Here is a 17,433-nt window from a genome sequence, read left to right as displayed (position 1 = left end):
TGTTATAACGAAGAGTTCATAGAGCCTATAGAATCCCATCCTTGAGAATATGACTGATGTGTGCGGAGGTCTCCATGGTGCTGTTCAATGTTGTAAAGCCACGGGAGACAGCCCGATCAAAGCCTCGCGATTATGTTCTTTGACTAAAATGTTGCAATGTAGCCTAGCAATGGCCCATTCGCTATAGTTTCCAGATATTGTTCTTCTGCGTATCCAATGTGGCTCCATATTCCAATTGAAATTCATCAACTGCCCTTTTCTCCCGCGTATACAACCCCCATCCTCCCTTGCGTCGATGCCTTGCGCTGCGCATCTCAAACAAACGTGAAACTGTCTTCACGGGAAAGGTTGTCCCTACTTGGATAAGATATAGAATGTTTTTAATAGCATGCTTCATGTCACACATAATTACAATTTAACTCATGTTTTAGAATTAAATGAATACATTTCGTTTTGCAAGAATACATGTCCAAGGCGCTCGTGTCGTCCTGCATTACTGTTTGCCATGGTCACACCTAATATGTAAATTAGTAACGCGCTTCAGCCTTATAAAATAACCAAATAGCTAGAAGACCGAGGTAGGTTTTCTTTCAGTATGGTCATTCACTGCCTCCTGTTGTACCCTCATTTTTATTTTGTATTTTTTGAAAAAAAAAATGTGCTTGCCTTTTATACAATATAAATTAATTTAATGAATCAGAGCCATTTGTTTTGATAAAATACTTCCCATATTTACATCGTAAACCACCACTTACATTTGGAAAAATAGGCTTTATTAAAAAATCAGCAGAATTTGCTCATTTTACAAACGCATATTTCTCCATGATACCAAACCTTATAAAGAAACTATATGGAATAACGGTCTAAAGTAGAAAGAACAACACACTGACCAGAGCATAGACTGTAAAAAGAAGGACCAGAGCCATAGGAATAGAATTCACAGGTCATGACAGAATAATTTCAGTGTTCACTTTTTTCAAATGCAGATAAATTTAATGTAAAATAAATGTTTTAGAAAACAGTTTTGCAGAGAACTAAGTACTAATGCTTCAATTTGAGCACATCTGTATTTTTCAGATGTGTCTGAATAGAGCAACATCACTGTAGATACTTAACAGAATCTCCATGAGCAGTGAAAGATATAACATGCTACCGACGGTGTAATTCAAATCAAGCAAGCCGTTTGGCTGTGGTTCTCTTCAGATGATGATTAACAGTGGCAATGGGAAGATGACGCTTATAAGGATTATCACTGTCTCACCCTCTAGAAGAGTTTCTGGAACCCCTGCTCTCAAAACAACATTGGATTGGATCAGCCAACGGTTGACAGAATGTAATAATCCCATCCATTTAGGTCTTCATGTGGGACATTGGTTTCACATATTGATTAATTTATAAATCAATGAACTAATCTAAAAATGTTCATGTGCTTATGATCAATAACTTGTCTGAAGGTTGCTTACGTTACCAAGATAAACCACTTATTATATATCTACATGAGGAAATGTGGATGCACTGTGACCTACCACATTGAGAACTAAACAAGAGAAAAATAAACAGGACACACGGCTCACATTGGGTGTCAGAGAGCGGCTGAAAGCTATATCTGTATTCTGTACTAGTAGTGCCTCAATCAACCTGAAAAGCTATTGAAAAAAAGCAGGCTTTAAAACCATAATGATTTGTACATTTATTTGTAAGATATACTTACGAAAAGGGCAATAAAACATCCCGTTTCAAATTTTCTTACATTTAATTGCAAAGTCCAGTGGTAAGTGTGTAAACCAGTCCTGGTTGTCCATCCCCAGCAAAGACTTGAGATGTTTTGTGAGGGCAGAGGTGTGATGCTGTGTGTAGTGGCCATTTGTTAGTTTTCTCCTGCTAAGTGACCCTGCGGCATCAAATGTACTTAATAGCTACAGGATAAGGCCTTACACTTCGGACAGTGCTCTGTTTCTTTAAGTACCAGAAAGTCACAGGTCGATGCCCGCTCAATGATGATTGGAGCCTGGCTGAATGGCTGCTCCTTGGTCGGGACCCCCTGGCACACGTTGTACTTCTCCAGATCTAGCAGCAGGTTCACTACCTGGGGCACAGAGGTCAGGCCAGATGGGTGAGCTTCATACAGCGGGTGGGTGAGGAGCAGCTGTTGGCCCTGTACACAGATCTGATAGCAGAAGCCTTGGTCAATCTGGACAGTTGTGTCCACCATGTGGGAGAGCTTGGAGCACTGCAGTAGCTGTAGAATCGGGCCCTCCACCATTATGGCAAACCAGAGTGTGGGGAGTGCAGAGCTGCGCAGGGACTCCAGTAGCTTTAGCAGCTCATGGTCCTGGTCGATCCCACTTGTTCCTGCACTGTCAGCCAAACTGAAGATCTGAGTGATCTACAGAGAACATAATAGGAGTAACAGAATGCAGTTGGAATCAATTCCACTCCACTCTTACTCCAGTTGGAGATTTACTTGCACATGTATTTCTAATAGAATATCTTAACATTTTAAATCCAAGCATAATAACTCTAACACAGAACTTCCTGTAGTCAAACGAAAAGGTCATTATTAGCCTTAAATATTGGTTACAATGCTGTAAAGTGTGCCTATGCACCAAAGCAGGAAGTGGTCACTTACCATAGGTGTGACCTCTACTTCAGGCTCTCCAGATGGCGTTTCTACATGCTTCTCCACACTTAGCCTTCCTCCATTCATTCCACTCTGTCCATCCGGGGTTGCCAAGGACGTATTCTCATCTGGGGTTTCACCATATTGCACTGGGGGATCCGCCGGTTTGAACAGTGTGCAATACTGGGCAATAAGAAAGAGAAATACACCATACTCCAGTATAAAATGTTAAAAGTGAAACACTGAAGAGCACACTAGCCATAGGTCAAACAATTACTAGAGCTTACCTCTCCTGGATTGTGATTTTATTATACTGCAGTGTAAAACATTGAAATTATCTTAAGCATGCAATAAGGTAAAAAGAAGGGTGACTCACTGCTGGAGAACTTAAATGGTTGAGGATATGTGGGACACGCTCCATAAGCGCATTCTTTTTGACAATTTCCATAGTCTCTTTATGCACCTGTAAAATATGAGAAATCTGTTGAAATGATTGTGTATTGGAATACTAAGTAAAAAATCATTTTTCACCATAAGGTGAATGCCATAAAAGTAAACCTAAACAAAAGCTTAACTCCAATTTGATACTAACCTGGACTGTCGGTAGCTGGTTTCTGAAGTTCTCATCCTGGGGTATGCTACTGCTGGGAAGCATAGGGCGCCAATGTGCCTACGACAATAACAGACATAAGACAGTGAGAAGAAAGTGGGAGCACATGATTTTAAAAACGTTGGTATAATTCAGTTTAATGTACACTATATAAATATACACAAACTATGTGGACACACTTCCAAATTAGTGGATTCAGCTAATTTATCCACACCTGTTGCTGACAGGCGTAAAAATAAATAAAAAATTGACCACACAGCCATGCATCTCCATAGACAAACATTGTCAGTAGAATGGCTTACTGAAGAGCTTAGTGACAGTCAAAGTGGCACCGTTATAGGATGCCACCTTTCCAACAAGTCAGTTCGTAAAATTTCTGCCCTGCTAGAGCTGCTCCAGTCAACTGTAAGTGCTGTTAATGTGAAATGGAAACGTCTAGGAGCAACAACGGCTCATCCGCGAAGTGGTAGGCCACACAAGCTCACAGAATGGGACCGTGAAGCACGTATGGCATAAAAATTGTCTGTCCTCGGCTGCAACACTCTACAGAGTTCCAAACTCCCTCTGGAAGCAACGTCAGCACAAGAACTGTTAAAATCAGGAGCTTAACGAAATGGGTTTCCATGGCCGAGCAGCCACACACAGCCGCACGCACACAAGCCTAAGATCACCATGCACAATGCCAAGCTCACCGCCATTGGACTCTGGAGCAGTGGAAACGCGTTTTCTGGAGTGATGAATCACGCTTCACAATCTGGCAGTCCGACAGAAGAATCTGAGTTTGGCGGATGCCAGGAGAATGCTACCTGCCCCAATGCATAGTGCCAACTGTAAAGTTTGGTGGAGGAATAATGGTCTGGGGTTGTTTTTCATGGTACGGGCTAGGCTCCTTAGTTCCAATGAAGGGAAATCTTAACCACACAGTATACAATGACATTTTAGACAATTCTGTGCTTCCAACTTTGTGGCAAGAGTTTGGGGAAGGCCCTTTCCTGTTTCAGCATGACAATGCCCCTGTGCACAAAGTGAGGTCCATACAGAAATGGACTGTCGAGATCGGTGTGGAAGAACTTGACTGGCCCGCACAGGGCCCTGAACTCAACTCCATCGAACACCTTCAGGATGAATTGGAATGCCGATTGCGAGCCAGACCTAATCGCCCAACATCAGTGCCCGACCTCACTAATGGGTTTGTGGCTGAATGGAATTAAGTCCCTGCAGCAATGTTCCAACATGTTCTCGTGGAAAGTCTTCCCAGAAGAGCAGTAAAGGGAGGGGACCAACTCCATATTAATGCCCATGATTTTGGAATGAAATGTTCGACGAGCAGGTGTCCACATACTTTTGGTCATGTAGTGTATATCAGTATTTGCATGGAATCCTGTACTCAAGACAATTACAATAATGTGACGATGACATGGGACAACAATAAAACATTTTTTTAACACAAAAAAATAGGGAAAGGCTATCTCCACATAGCAGAACTCACCGTTTCCATGGAGTGATCATCATCTTCCTGCAGAGGCTCGTCTATATCATCAGTGAAATCCAGGTCCACTTCCCGCTGCGGTGTTTTACTTTTCTTTGGGATGGTCTTGCGACTGTATGTAAAGTGAGGTCTAGGCCTGCCAAGCTGCACCCAACCCTCTTCGGACCCAAAATCAGTCTGACCCAACTGAAAGGGCAACAAGTGTCTCTGTCAAACACATACATACACATAAGAGCACCATTGAAAACATTGTTAGGAGTCCATTCATGGCATAACAATGAGTATGGCCATTGCTTAATTACAAGGACTAATTCAAAAGGGTTTGCCAAAAATTGTGTCACCCTCAAATGCTGATATGATTGACAAGTCATCATATGTGAGTAATCAACCCTTACCATGGCCTGTTTCTGGCACTGCCGCAGACGGCACTTCTGTCTCTTCTTATTGCTGCCTCCAAACTTGGGTTTGTCTATGCAGAAATCACAAGTCCCACAGTCCATCCTACTATTACAAGCTTCACACTTCCCACAGGAGCGTCGCTTACGTTTCCTTATCCAAGCCTGAAAGACAGAATGAGAAAAAAATACTGATATTAAGAAAAATATATATATTTGAACTAATACATGTCACTGTCTAGATATTCAGTGGACAGATAAAGGAGCTTGTTAGCCCAAACTGTGACCAACTTCAGATAGAGACCTCCCTAGGGAGAGCATGGTTTTTATATTGGGGGGGGGGGGGGGGGGGTAATTGGCCAGCAGAGGGAACTCCTAGATAGAAGTGGGGTAGGACTTATTTTTTGAAGCAGAGCTTACCTCATAGTCAGCATCATCACCATCAAACTCTTCATCGTCATCATCTATATCGACATTCACAGAGAAATCTTCGGGGTCACTGTATTGTGGAGTGGAGTTCTGTGGGGATAATGAGTAAGATCTGTTCTGCTGTCTCCTTGGGTCTTTATTCAATTACATTCATTGTTTCCATTGCATATTCAATTAACAATGAGGTCAGGATTGGAGGAGTATTATTAGAGATGGCTGGGTATTGTTACCTGCAATTCTCCGCTGTCAATCTGCCGAAAAAAGATATTTATATTCAGTTATGGGTGCTTTTCATGGAGATGTGAAGAGAACATTACAAATAAACTGCCAATGTTCACATGTGGACATGTGGGAAATGCTGCCCTTAAATTGAGTAAGCGGAATAGATACTCAATAGCCTTCATCATTTTTAATTTACATGCATTCAGATTTGTTATTTACTTTGAAAGACACAGTAGAATACACTTGGTAATAGGATTCTAGTCAATTACCTTGAAATTCGTCATGGGATGGGGATCCAACTTTTGGGGACCTTCGGGTTTGTGCTGAAATACAAAACAAATAAAAACAATCAAAATAGGATCACTTATTTCTTCATTCATTGTCCGTCTTTTCTTATGTCTTTAACTTAAACTCAGCTGTTCCCTTGTTCATACAGGACACTATTCCTTTGTTTAAATGGGCTACTAAAACACAGCAGGCGTAGACATGACAAACAGGCCGGTATCTTGGCGAGACTGAGACGAAGAGAAAAATCGACCGGCACTCCCCTCCATTCTATTGTGAAATGTCCAGTCACTCGAGAATAAGATGTAGGAGGTTCGTTCAAGAGAGTCTCCTATCAGAGAGATGCATCTGGATCCTGGACTTCCTGACGGGCCGTACCCAGGTGGTGAGGGTAGGCAACTAAAACTCCACCACACTGACCTTAGACAAGGGGGCATCTCAGAGGTGTGTGCTTAGTCCTCTCCTGTACTCCCTTTTAATCCACAACTGTGTGGCCACACACGACTCCAACACCATCAAGTTTGCTGACAACACGAGAGTGAGACCTGATCACAGACAGCAATGAGTCAGCCTACAGGGAGGAGGTCAAAGACTCCTGTGGTGGCAGGACAACAAGCATCTCAACATCAGTAAGACCAAAGAGCTGATCGTGGACTACAGGAGAAAGAGGGGAGAGCACCCCCCCATCCACACACGGTCATGTATAGGTCACGACAGCACCTCTTCCCACTCAGGAGGCTGAAAAGATTTGGCACTGGCCCTTGGATCCTCAAAAAGTTACAACTGCACCCCCGAGAAGAACAACTGGGATGTCCGGCCCACCCTCTGCACATCACAGGGGCCGAGTTCCCTGGCACCGAGGACCTCTATATCAGGCGGTGTCAGAAGAAGGAACGAAAAATTGCCAAAGACTCCAGCCACCCAAACCATAGACTGTTGACTCTGCTATCGTCCAGCAAACGGTACCGGAGAGTCGTCTCTCGGACCAACAAGCTCCGAGACAGATTCTACCTCAAGCAATAAGACCACTAAATAGTCCAGGTATCCATTTTTAATGAGCTATCTGCATTGATACAATCTTGCACTGACGATGCACAATCACAGGATTTTTATATAACTGGTACTCTGTAGGCCAGGTCATCTGATACAGCACTTCAACTCTCCTTGGTCAAATAGTGGGACTATCATTTGTTTTTCAACAGGACAATACCCAAAACACACCTCCAGGTTATATAAGGGCTATTTGACCAAGGACAGTAATGGTGTGCTGCATCAGATGACCCGGCCTCCACAATCACCCAACCTCAACCCAATTGAGATGGTTTGGGATGAGTTGGACCACAAAGTGAAAGAAAAGCAGCCAACAAGTGCTCAGCATATGCGCAACCTCCTTCAAGACTGTTGGAAAAACATTCCAGGTGAAGCTGGTTGAGGGAATGCCAAGAGTGTGCAAAGCTTTCATCAAGGCAAAGGGTGGCTTCTTTGAATAATCTAAAATATATTAAGATTTGTTTAACACTATTTTGGTTACTATGATTCCATATGCGTTATTTCATCATTTTGATGTCTTCACTATAATTTGACAATGTATAAAATAGTAAAAATAAAGAAAAACCCTTGAATGAGTAGGTGTGTTCAAACTTTTGACTGGTACTGTGTATCTCTATCATGGTGGGAATACTTTGGAACAGATTTCCAAAATTAAAATCACTTAGTGCTGATTTACTGGTATTTTTATAGTCTTTGATGTCCAACAATTAAAATGTGGGTCCCAGAAATGTTCCACACGCACAAAAAGCTTCTCTTAAATTTAGTGAACAAATTTGGTTACATCCCTGTTAATGAGCATTTCTCCTTCGCCAAGATAATCCATCTACCTGACAGGTGTGGCATTTCAAGATTAAACAGCATACTATTACACAAGTGCAACCTGTGCTGGGGACAATAAAAGGCCACTAAAATGTGCAGTTTTGTCACAGCACAATGTCACAGAAGTCTGAAGTTGAAGGAGCGTGCAATTTGCATGCAGACTGCAGGAATGTCCACCAGAGCTGTTGCCAGAGAATTGAATGTTCATTTCTCTACCATAAGCCGCCTCCAACGTTTTAGAGAATTTGGCAGTACGTCTAACCGGCCTCACAACCGCAGACCACATGTATGGCGTCATGTGGACGAGCGGTTTGCGGATGTCAACGTTGTGAACAGAGTGTCCCATGGTGATAGTGGGGTTATGGCACGGGCAAGCATAAGCTACGGACAACGAACACAATTTCATTTAATCGATGGCAATTTGAATGCACAGAAATAATGTGACGAGATCCTGAGGCCCATAGTTGTGTCATTACTGCCGCTATACCCTCATGTTTCAGCATGATTATGAATGGCCCCATGTCGCAAGGATATGTACACAATTCCTGGATGCTGAAAATGTCCCAGTTCTTCCATGGCCTGCATACTCACCAGACATGTCACTCTTTGGGCATATTTGGGATACTCTGGATCGACGTGTACGACAGCGTGTTCCAGTTCCCGCTCTTGTCCAGCAACTTCGCACAGCTTCTGAAGAGGAGTGGGACAACATTCCACAATGAACAGCCTGATCAACTCTATGCAAAGGAGGTGTCGCAAATGGAAGTTACACCAGATACTGACTGGATTTCTGATCCACGTGCCTACCATTTTTTAAAAAGGTATCTGTATTTCCAGTCGTGAAATCCATAGACTAGGGCCTAATTACTTCATTTCAATTGACTGATTTCCTTATATGAACTGTTAATCAGTAAAATCTTTGTAATTGTTATATATGTCTAATTTATATTTTTGTTCAGTATACATAGCTACCTACAATACCTCCACACATTGATCTCGTACTGATACTCCTGTATAATGGCTTAGTTCTTGTGCATTTTACTCCACGTATTACTATTTTTCTTATTTTTTTAAAAACTCTGCTTCGTTGGGAAAGACTCATAAGCAAGCATTTCAGGGTAAAGTCTACACCGGTTGTTTTCGGCACGTGACAAATAAAATACAAATGTGATCCGAGTCTGTACCTTGCGGATCGGACATAAACATTTGCGTTTCCGACAGCTGACAGGTTTTCTGGAGTCAGGGTTCAGCGCTTTTTTGCAGTTAGCACAGCTCCCACAATCCTCTGTGGTAAGGCAAGCCTTACAGTTACCACAAGGAATCCACTATAAAAGATAAGAAAATGTAGAGTATTCCCCTCCATTCAGACCCATGTTGATTAATCATCGTTTAACTATGTAAAAATGAATTAAGTAAAGGGAAAAAGTACAAAACACAAACTATAAGGAGCATGAAACGTGTGTTAAAAACAGAGAACTTAAGGGAGTAATTAGTTGAGGAACACTTGTTTACCTTCCTGAATCTTTGATAAACTGGATTCTTGCCTAAAGAAATGAGAGATACTGTTAACACAATCTCAAATGGATCCTTCATAAACAGTAAAAAAAAAGGAAAAAAAAGGCACATTTACAATGTCTTAAAATATGTAAATTCTGTTCCTCTTAAAAAGGATTTTGTGTAATGGCTTTCCTTTCATCAGATTGACATTAAATAAGATGACATACCCCTGCATTTGGGGCAACAGGGATTCTTCATCTGTCTTTCATACTCAAAGCCTGTGTATGAATTATCACAAATGGTACAGACGCTGAAATAAAGAGTATTGAAGCAAGTTACCTAAGGTTCAAAGGGCGTAATATCACAATCACTCCCATGTATTCTTTGCTTATTTTACGTACAAAAGTATAATATATATATATATATATATATATATATATATATATATATATATATTTTCAAGCTGACATATAGCCTAAACCATGATTACGTATTAGGAACGTGTTAAACTTTTAAAAAACCTCTTAGATGTAAAGTCCCCTGTATAAGGGACCTGCTTGGTTCTGGTACCGGTTCCAACAGACATACATTTTTTATAATTCTGTAGACCGCGTAGATCGAAATGGCTTGCATTGAGCGATAGCCCTGGTTCCCACAGAAACAATTGTATATGGTTTTAGCCTGTGTGAAGTAGGATGTGAAATCTGAAACCACTTGCAGCTGGGATGTCCCTCCTACCATTTCATTCGCTCTTCCGACTGTCTATCAGCTCCGGGCTGAACCCTACATCACAGCCACTGACAAGGCACATGCTTGCAATCCTTACATCATAACGCAGCAGGAGAGTGGTTCATCGATATAGAACATTCATAGATCGATTTATAGCCATTAATCTAAAATGATTCATCGATTTTAAACAGAAAACTTTGTCACTGGTTGATCTTCAAGGCATTCCTAGTTGATCAACAAACTGCAGAAAAGTTTGTCAACGATAAAAGCTTGCGCACTTATTTCTTTATCGTGTTGCGCTGTTGGCAGAATGTGCACTTGATTCAGAAGCCCTGCGCACCAGGTAAGCAAAGTGTTCCTATTTTGAACCATTCAAATTTGTCTGAAAAGACAAACTCTGCCTAATCAGTGGACCGGGAGATCTCTGGCTAAATTGAGTGCGCCTACTGCACTGGCCAATCGGATAGCTCAAATCACCATGCCTACAGAGCTTCCACAACTCTGGCACCAAGTTTGATACTAGCCTACGTAAGATTTAATAACTTTTAAAACCATGACCACTGAGAGACTGTCAAAGAATACAGCACAGAGTGAGTTCATGTTTAAGTTTTTATTCCGCAATGTCAGTTATAAAAATCTATTACAAAATGTGCATCTCCCTACTTCCACTCGCAATGCAATGTACAAGTAGTCAAGTGTATCGATAGCCCTGAGTTTTAATTATTAATATCATTGTGTCTATTTAAATATTGAGGAATATAACAACATTGGTAGGCCTGGAATATAGCCAATATGCTGTGATAATAGATTAGGTCTATTGCACAAATCTCATCCCTACACAACTGTTATTTTTAGGATATATATATATAAATATTTTTTAAATATGACTTAAATGATCTGAGTGGTAGATCTCAGCTCGCTTTTCGAATGTGAAAGTGATCTTGACTAAGGATAGGTTTGTGACCACTGTCATAGATGGACATTAATAATATGAGGTGAAAGGTGAGTTCCTAACGAGTTTGGGAAGCCAAGCTTGAGCTCTTTGTGACATTCACAGCGGTGGGGGCTGAAGTTTTGATCAAGAGAGCCCTTCAGAAAATATGGACATTTTCTAAACACTAAACATACAAATATGTATTTACAGTTATTACAGTTAGGAAGGTGAAATATTATAGTTAGTGGTTTTATAATTTGATTATACCATATTTAGAAAGCATAAAGGTCATTTCAAGCCTTATTCATAGTTTTGTTGAATAGGAAATAAGTCATAAAATATTTCATATTTTAATCTTATTTGTACTTCAACCTTCAAAAGTGATTACACCTCAGCAATTTTTTTTTTTTTTTAATTACCAGAAAGGTGAGTATGCAGCATAACTAGTTACTGTTTATCGTCCTCTCATGATAAATAATTACTTTCAGGGATTATGTACATTACATTTTAGATCACATGTAGATAGATTGAAAATGTTCAATTCTCAGCGATAAAATTACGAGATAATATAGGAGCATTTGACTCACCAAAAGGAGGGCTCTGAACCAGCCTTCCCATTGATGGAGACTGAAAGCGCTGACACAGGGCTCCAGGGCAGTTTAGTTGCACTGTGCTTCATACCTTCCACATCATGAGCAACAGAGGCTGAACTTATCTGTGTGAGAGAGGTGTTTGGTCTTGGGGGAGTGATATGTTGGAGGTGGGGGTCTCTGCTTGGCGTGCCCATGGAGCTGGACTCTGAGGAAAAGCCACAGTCCACTGAGGTAGAATGATCCTTCTGTATGTTCTAACAGACCATGGGTTGGAAGAGACGAGATGGAAGTTGTTAGAAAATAAATTGAAATTAGTGAAGGTAAAGATAAGTTATCATTTCAAGTGTAAATGCTGGGAGCCTTTTTCTTTTATAACCTTTCTCAGGCGCAGTGTCTTGGGTTGTCCAGCACCCCTGAACACCCCTGCTTTGTAATCAAACATTGTCATGTCCAGAGTATCTGCCAGGACTTTGGAAAGCTCAACCCTACTTCTCACACGCTCATTACTCGGGCTTCGGGGAACAGAGAAGGGAAGAAAGATAGTGTGACCCATTAGTGGCATCAATAGTTTAAAGTCACCTAAAAGCATATAATACTGACATAACAAAATGCATGTGCAGTGAGCCTGTATTATTAGGTTAATTGTTTCTACCACATTTGTGTGTGGTATATTCACACAATAGGTACAGTAAGTGAGCCTTAGTAAATAACAATGAACCTTACGTCATAAGACAATATCAGTGGTTAAAAATATAAACTGGCCATTGGTCTAAAAATTTAGAGTTTTGCCAGAATGTTTTTACCTCATGTAATAAACGTCACTCTGGCCAACACTAGAACCCGAGCGACGAACAACCGCCTTGCGCTTCCACCCCTCTCCAAGTGCCGGCCAGTCCTCCCAACCCTCTTCAGTTTTCACTCTTTTCTTCCGCCTATAAACAGAAAACCTGGCATAAAATAAAAACTAAATGTCATAGTATTGTCATCATAAGAGAATAAAATATAACTGGAAAGCACATCAACTGGCTACTTTTTGTATAGTTTGACTGGCTACATATTTGCTACAAGTAATAACATTTGGGGCCTATTTCACACACACAGCAAAATCCTTTAAAATGTAGGCTACTTCTATGTTGGAGAGTAAATTATCCAACTTCTGTATTGATTTAGTCTGGGCCTGTGAAATCCGGACATGTTATAGGGCAACGGTAACAGAGTGACTGAGATTCTGATTTTTCACTTTAAAATGTACACCACTGTTCAAAAGTTTGGGGTCATTTCGAAATATCCTTGTTTTTGAAATTTAAGCACATTTTTTTGTCCTTTAAAATAACATCAAATTGATCAGAAATACAGTGTAGACATTGTTAATGTTGTAAATGACTATTGTAGCTGGAAACTGCAGATTTTTTTAATAGAATATCTACATATGCCCATTATCTGCAACCATCACTCCTGTGTTCCAATGGCATGATGTGTTAGCTAATTCAAGTTGATCATTTTAAAAGGCTAATTGATCAATAGAAAACCATTTTGCAATAATGTTAGCACAGCTGAAAACTGCTGTTCTGATTAAAGAAGCAATAAAACTGGCCATCTTTAGACTAGTTGAGAATCTGGAGCATCAGCATTTGTGGGTTCGATTACAGGCTCAAAATGGCCAGAAACAAAGAACTTTCTTCTGAAACCCGTCAGCCTATTCTTGTTCTGAGAAATGAAGGCTATTCCATGCGAGAAATTTCCAAGAAACTGAAGATCTCGTACAACGTTGTGTACTACTAACGTTGTGTAAAATCAGCACAACAGTTTTTAGCTGTGCTAACATAATTGCAAATGGGTTTTCTAATGATCAATTAGCCTTTTAAAATTATAAACATAGATTAGCTAACACAACGTGCCATTGGAACACAGGAGTGAAAGTTGCTGATAATGGGCCTCTGTACGCCTATGTAGATATTCCATTTTTTTTTAAATCTGCCGTTTCCAGCTACAAGTCATTTACAACATTAACAATGTCTACACTGTATTTATGATCAATTTGATGTTATTTTAAATGGACATTTTTACTTTTCTTTCAAAAACAAGGACATTTCTAAGTGACCAAACTTTTGAACGGTAGTATATGTGAAACAAAAACCCAATGATTGCAAAGCTAAACAAACCCTACAACTACACAAGGACTACTTTTAACAATTTCCACTGAACATTTTAAAGTCACATTTACTTGAAGAACAGTACAGATTAAGTTTGGTAACAGAATGACGGTTTGTGCTGTCTGTGCCGTCATTCTGTTACCAAACTTGGCATCTGCACTGTTCTTCAAGTAAATGTGTTTTGTAAAATGTTTTGAGTGTGTCACTATTACCCTATAATAACATTACTAGAACAGCAGTCAATGCTAGTCAACTCAAGTGTCACATATCACTCAACATACAGGTTGTTGTTGTTCTTGACGTTCCTCTCACTGCCTGCCACGCTTCCGCTCCTTTCGCTCCCTGCAACACTCTCCTCTTCAGCATCCCCTCTGCTATTCATGTGACGCTCCCCCATAGCAAGGCCCATGTCCAAGCCCTGTGTGTCATCTTCATAATTGTCATCCTCCAGGGGTTCAAACCAGTCTATAGGGGGCTCTAAAGCAACTCCCCCTGGGATCTTCTCTGTATGGCCATGGTCTGTCATCACAGGACCTGAGGTGGCATGATCCTGAATGTCAAGACTGTCCGAGGGAGCCAGGACCTCCAGTGGTGATAGGACCTCAGAGGTCCTCTCCATCCCATTGTCCCCGACCTCAATCCTCTCCTCCCGTTCTAGAAGTGCATCATTTGTAGGTTTGAGTACCTCTCCGTCGACCTCCATGTCTTGAGTCCCTGGCCCACTCCCTGAAATTCGGTTATTCAGCAGTACTTAACTAATTTCTGGGGCTCATGAAGCCATAGGGACTTAAGGTTCTCAAAAATGTTTTCTTGAACAATGACTTCTAAAGTACACTCTTAGGTTCACACTTCCAATACTTTACATAACAATACAGATGAGTGAGAGTAATTCAAGCAAAAACTTCACTTCAGCAGGGCTTTCCAAAACCGGTATGTCTTCCCATTGATGTATAGGACCTGGTAATGAGATTAAGTTTAAATAGATTACATCATCATCATCATTAGCTTTACACAGACTTTTAACAGTGTTTCACATGGGTAAATCCTGAATCAATGCACCCAGATAGTAATGCCATCACCAATACACCATGCTGAGCTGGACAAGAGGTTTCAACCGAGTCGAGCCACTGACATGAACGATGACGATGCTTGACTGGCAGTCTGCTAATTGTCAGAGACAGTGAGTTAATCATATTATAGCTAACGTTATATTTTGTCAAGTTAAATCATCTAGGTAGCTAGCTGGCTTGAGAGTCAGCTATCTGGCTATAATATGGTAATTCACGTGGTAATTTACTAGCTACAATCAGCCAACGTCAATCAATGCATTTATATAGTAGTTAGTTAACGTTAATGCTCCTCTCTGTCTGTTGGGATTATTTTAAGTGACGGCGTTCAGATATTATTTGGAAGGGAACGATATAATAAGTGATAGTAGCATTATTATACAGCCTAGTTAGTTATGCTACCGTAGTTAAATAAAAAAAATACTTCACTAATTTTGGTTGCTAGCTAGGTTACTAACATAGTAGCTAGTTAGTTATTTTCGATGCAACCAAGAGAGCTTTGACATTGAGCTGCACAATGAAGTGTCAAAAGTCTTGGTTGCATCGCAGTTACTAACGTAACGTTAGTTAGCAAACAAGCTAACAACCCTTCACGACCACCATAACGTTATGCAAAGCCAGAGAAGACAAAACTAATGCAAATACAGGTCACATATCAAATCCTAAACAACTACCAAGATACCGCAGACAAATAGAGCAAAAATAGCTATTTGGGTTAGTTAGCTATTAGAATCAATGCTAGCGGAAGAACAGATAGCCATTAGCAGTTGTCACGTTAGCTAGCTATTTGGTTATGGTGACGTTGGTTACGAGACTACAGTGAACAGAACTAACATCCTCCCACCATTTGCACCGCTTGGTATGAAAGACATCATTGTGATGAAATGACGAAGTTCAAATACAAAACGGCAGAAAATATGTTCAAAACAGTATAAAATATCGAAAACTTACTCTCGACTGTTTAAAACCCGGTAATCACCTGCAACATACCCGGAAACACATTATGCACGCATGACGGTCTGTGTTATTCGGTATCATTGGGACGTAGTTGACGTTTAAAATGGTTAGGATGGACGTCAGAATTGGGGATACGTCCCAAGGGTTGGCTACTTTCAGTCGTTAGCTAGCTACTAAACTAACTTGTCGTAACTACCCCTGAATTGGTCTGGCATTGCCAAGCCTGAACTGAAATACCAGAATTGCTACATAACGTTCATGTTTTTATAATGTTGTCCTGTCCACAATATTTAATTAATGAACATATAATGTGGTCGTAGAGACGAGGGTCTACAACATGATACCATAAATATAACAATTATGTTTTAGTTATACAAATATTTGATTTGTTCACTGTGTATGTCTGCTACTAGCAGCGCTAGCTGTTTTCTAAGTAAAATATGTGTGACTATCTGACGTTATCTGATCATCGCTTCAGCTAGCTAGCTTTCTCCAGGTTAGTTCTAAATAGGACCACCAACAAGTAAGGGTAGTTAGTTAGCTAACTAGCTAGCTGCCTTCAATACTTGGTGGCTTTACTGATAGTGACAGACAAGATCGGGAGCTGATATTAAAAGCCACCAAGCATCGAGCTAACGTTAAATGCTAACGCTACCTATGTGTGTGTCTGTCTGTCAAGTTATACTGTACAAGGAAAACGGCTTGACATGCCAAGTTTTGACCATCAACCACTCTCTGCCATCAGGTGAGTATAAATTAATGATCAACCATTGTCTATATGGTGTATTTTTTGTCTATATGGTGTAGGTAGCTGGCTATAGGTGGTCATTCCCTCCACCCAATAAAGCCAGAGATGAAAGGAATTAAGATTGATCGTTCATTTGTTCAGTCATTCAATTATTCTCAATGGTAATTAGTGAGTATATCTGTAGAGAAATAGGTGGGCATGCTAAGCATGCCTGCTTATGGCCACCACTACACCTGCACAACTGGGTGAGATTGAAGCTGACAGTGTTGACAGTGACACTACACATATAGGCAGGCAGGCACAACACTTCTGCCATTCCCTGCCTAGCATGGTATGGCTCTGTATATACTAGAGCCTTCAAACTACACTTTGGACCTCCAAGCCAATTCCCCTGCCTTTTTCCATTGATCCCCTCTAATCAGGGGCTGATTTTAGACCTGGGACACCAGTGCAATTAATTATGAGGTAGAACAGAACCAGCAGGCTCCAGACCTCATAGGGTAAGATTTGAGTACCCCTGTATTAGAGTATAATGACATATTTCACCTTTGTTTTTCTAGAGAGGGACAGGGGACGTGTGTAATTTGTGATAGTCAAAATGTACTTGTATTTGAGTCTGTGTGTAGATTCATCATTCTCCATAGACGCTGGATGCAGAATTACAGTCCCTTACAATCCCCCACATCCTACACATGTTCATTAGAGAAGGAAATCCCTAGACATGGAGCAGCTGCAGCAGCTAGACCACTCCCAACAGGTAACACACACACACAGGAATGGATGAGTATACATGGACACACATTGTCATAATTTCCACATAGAAAGGCTTAGTCTGC

General features: G+C 40.7%; 1 protein-coding gene across 8 annotated transcripts; it reads right to left on the bottom strand.

The window, feature by feature from the left end:
* Positions 1-756: 756 nt before the first annotated feature.
* On the bottom strand, positions 757-15,922 carry LOC139371269 (methyl-CpG binding domain protein 1b). 8 transcript variants are annotated; one of them, XM_071111540.1, is made up of 18 exons: positions 15,844-15,922; positions 14,107-14,782; positions 12,476-12,619; positions 12,049-12,184; positions 11,667-11,926; positions 9,644-9,726; positions 9,432-9,463; positions 9,104-9,244; positions 8,511-8,609; positions 6,035-6,088; positions 5,774-5,794; positions 5,535-5,633; positions 5,115-5,279; positions 4,720-4,926; positions 3,213-3,290; positions 2,997-3,083; positions 2,630-2,803; positions 757-2,386 (listed from the first exon to the last, which is right to left on the bottom strand). In XM_071111540.1, exons 2-18 carry the CDS (start codon positions 14,526-14,528, stop codon positions 1,910-1,912), a joined length of 2,679 nt encoding a protein of 892 aa, XP_070967641.1. In that variant the 5' UTR covers positions 14,529-14,782; positions 15,844-15,922; the 3' UTR covers positions 757-1,909. The 8 variants fall into 8 exon arrangements, with proteins under 8 accessions (XP_070967641.1, XP_070967647.1, XP_070967645.1 ...); XM_071111546.1 differs by having other exon boundaries at positions 4,720-4,905; XM_071111544.1 differs by having other exon boundaries at positions 8,511-8,606.
* Positions 15,923-17,433: the final 1,511 nt, after the last annotated feature.

This window comes from Oncorhynchus clarkii, chromosome 17 (assembly GCF_045791955.1).
Source record: "Oncorhynchus clarkii lewisi isolate Uvic-CL-2024 chromosome 17, UVic_Ocla_1.0, whole genome shotgun sequence".
In the NCBI taxonomy this organism is placed as follows: domain Eukaryota; kingdom Metazoa; phylum Chordata; class Actinopteri; order Salmoniformes; family Salmonidae; genus Oncorhynchus; species Oncorhynchus clarkii.
Note: the sequence above shows the minus strand (reverse complement) of the source record. Positions and strands in the feature narration are given on the sequence as shown.

What these genes read in the sequence shown, in the direction of transcription:
- LOC139371269 (XM_071111540.1), bottom strand. Translation starts at nt 14,528, where the DNA reads ATGGAGGTCGACGGAGAGGTACTCAAACCTACAAATGATGCACTTCTA. An exon ending in CTGTTGCCCCAAATGCAGGG is followed by an intron (nt 9,464 to 9,643) that starts GTATGTCATCTT and finishes TCATTTCTTTAG; the next exon opens with GCAAGAATCCAGTTTATCAA. An exon ending in ACCAGCTACCGACAGTCCAG is followed by an intron (nt 3,084 to 3,212) that starts GTTAGTATCAAA and finishes CATATTTTACAG; the next exon opens with GTGCATAAAGAGACTATGGA.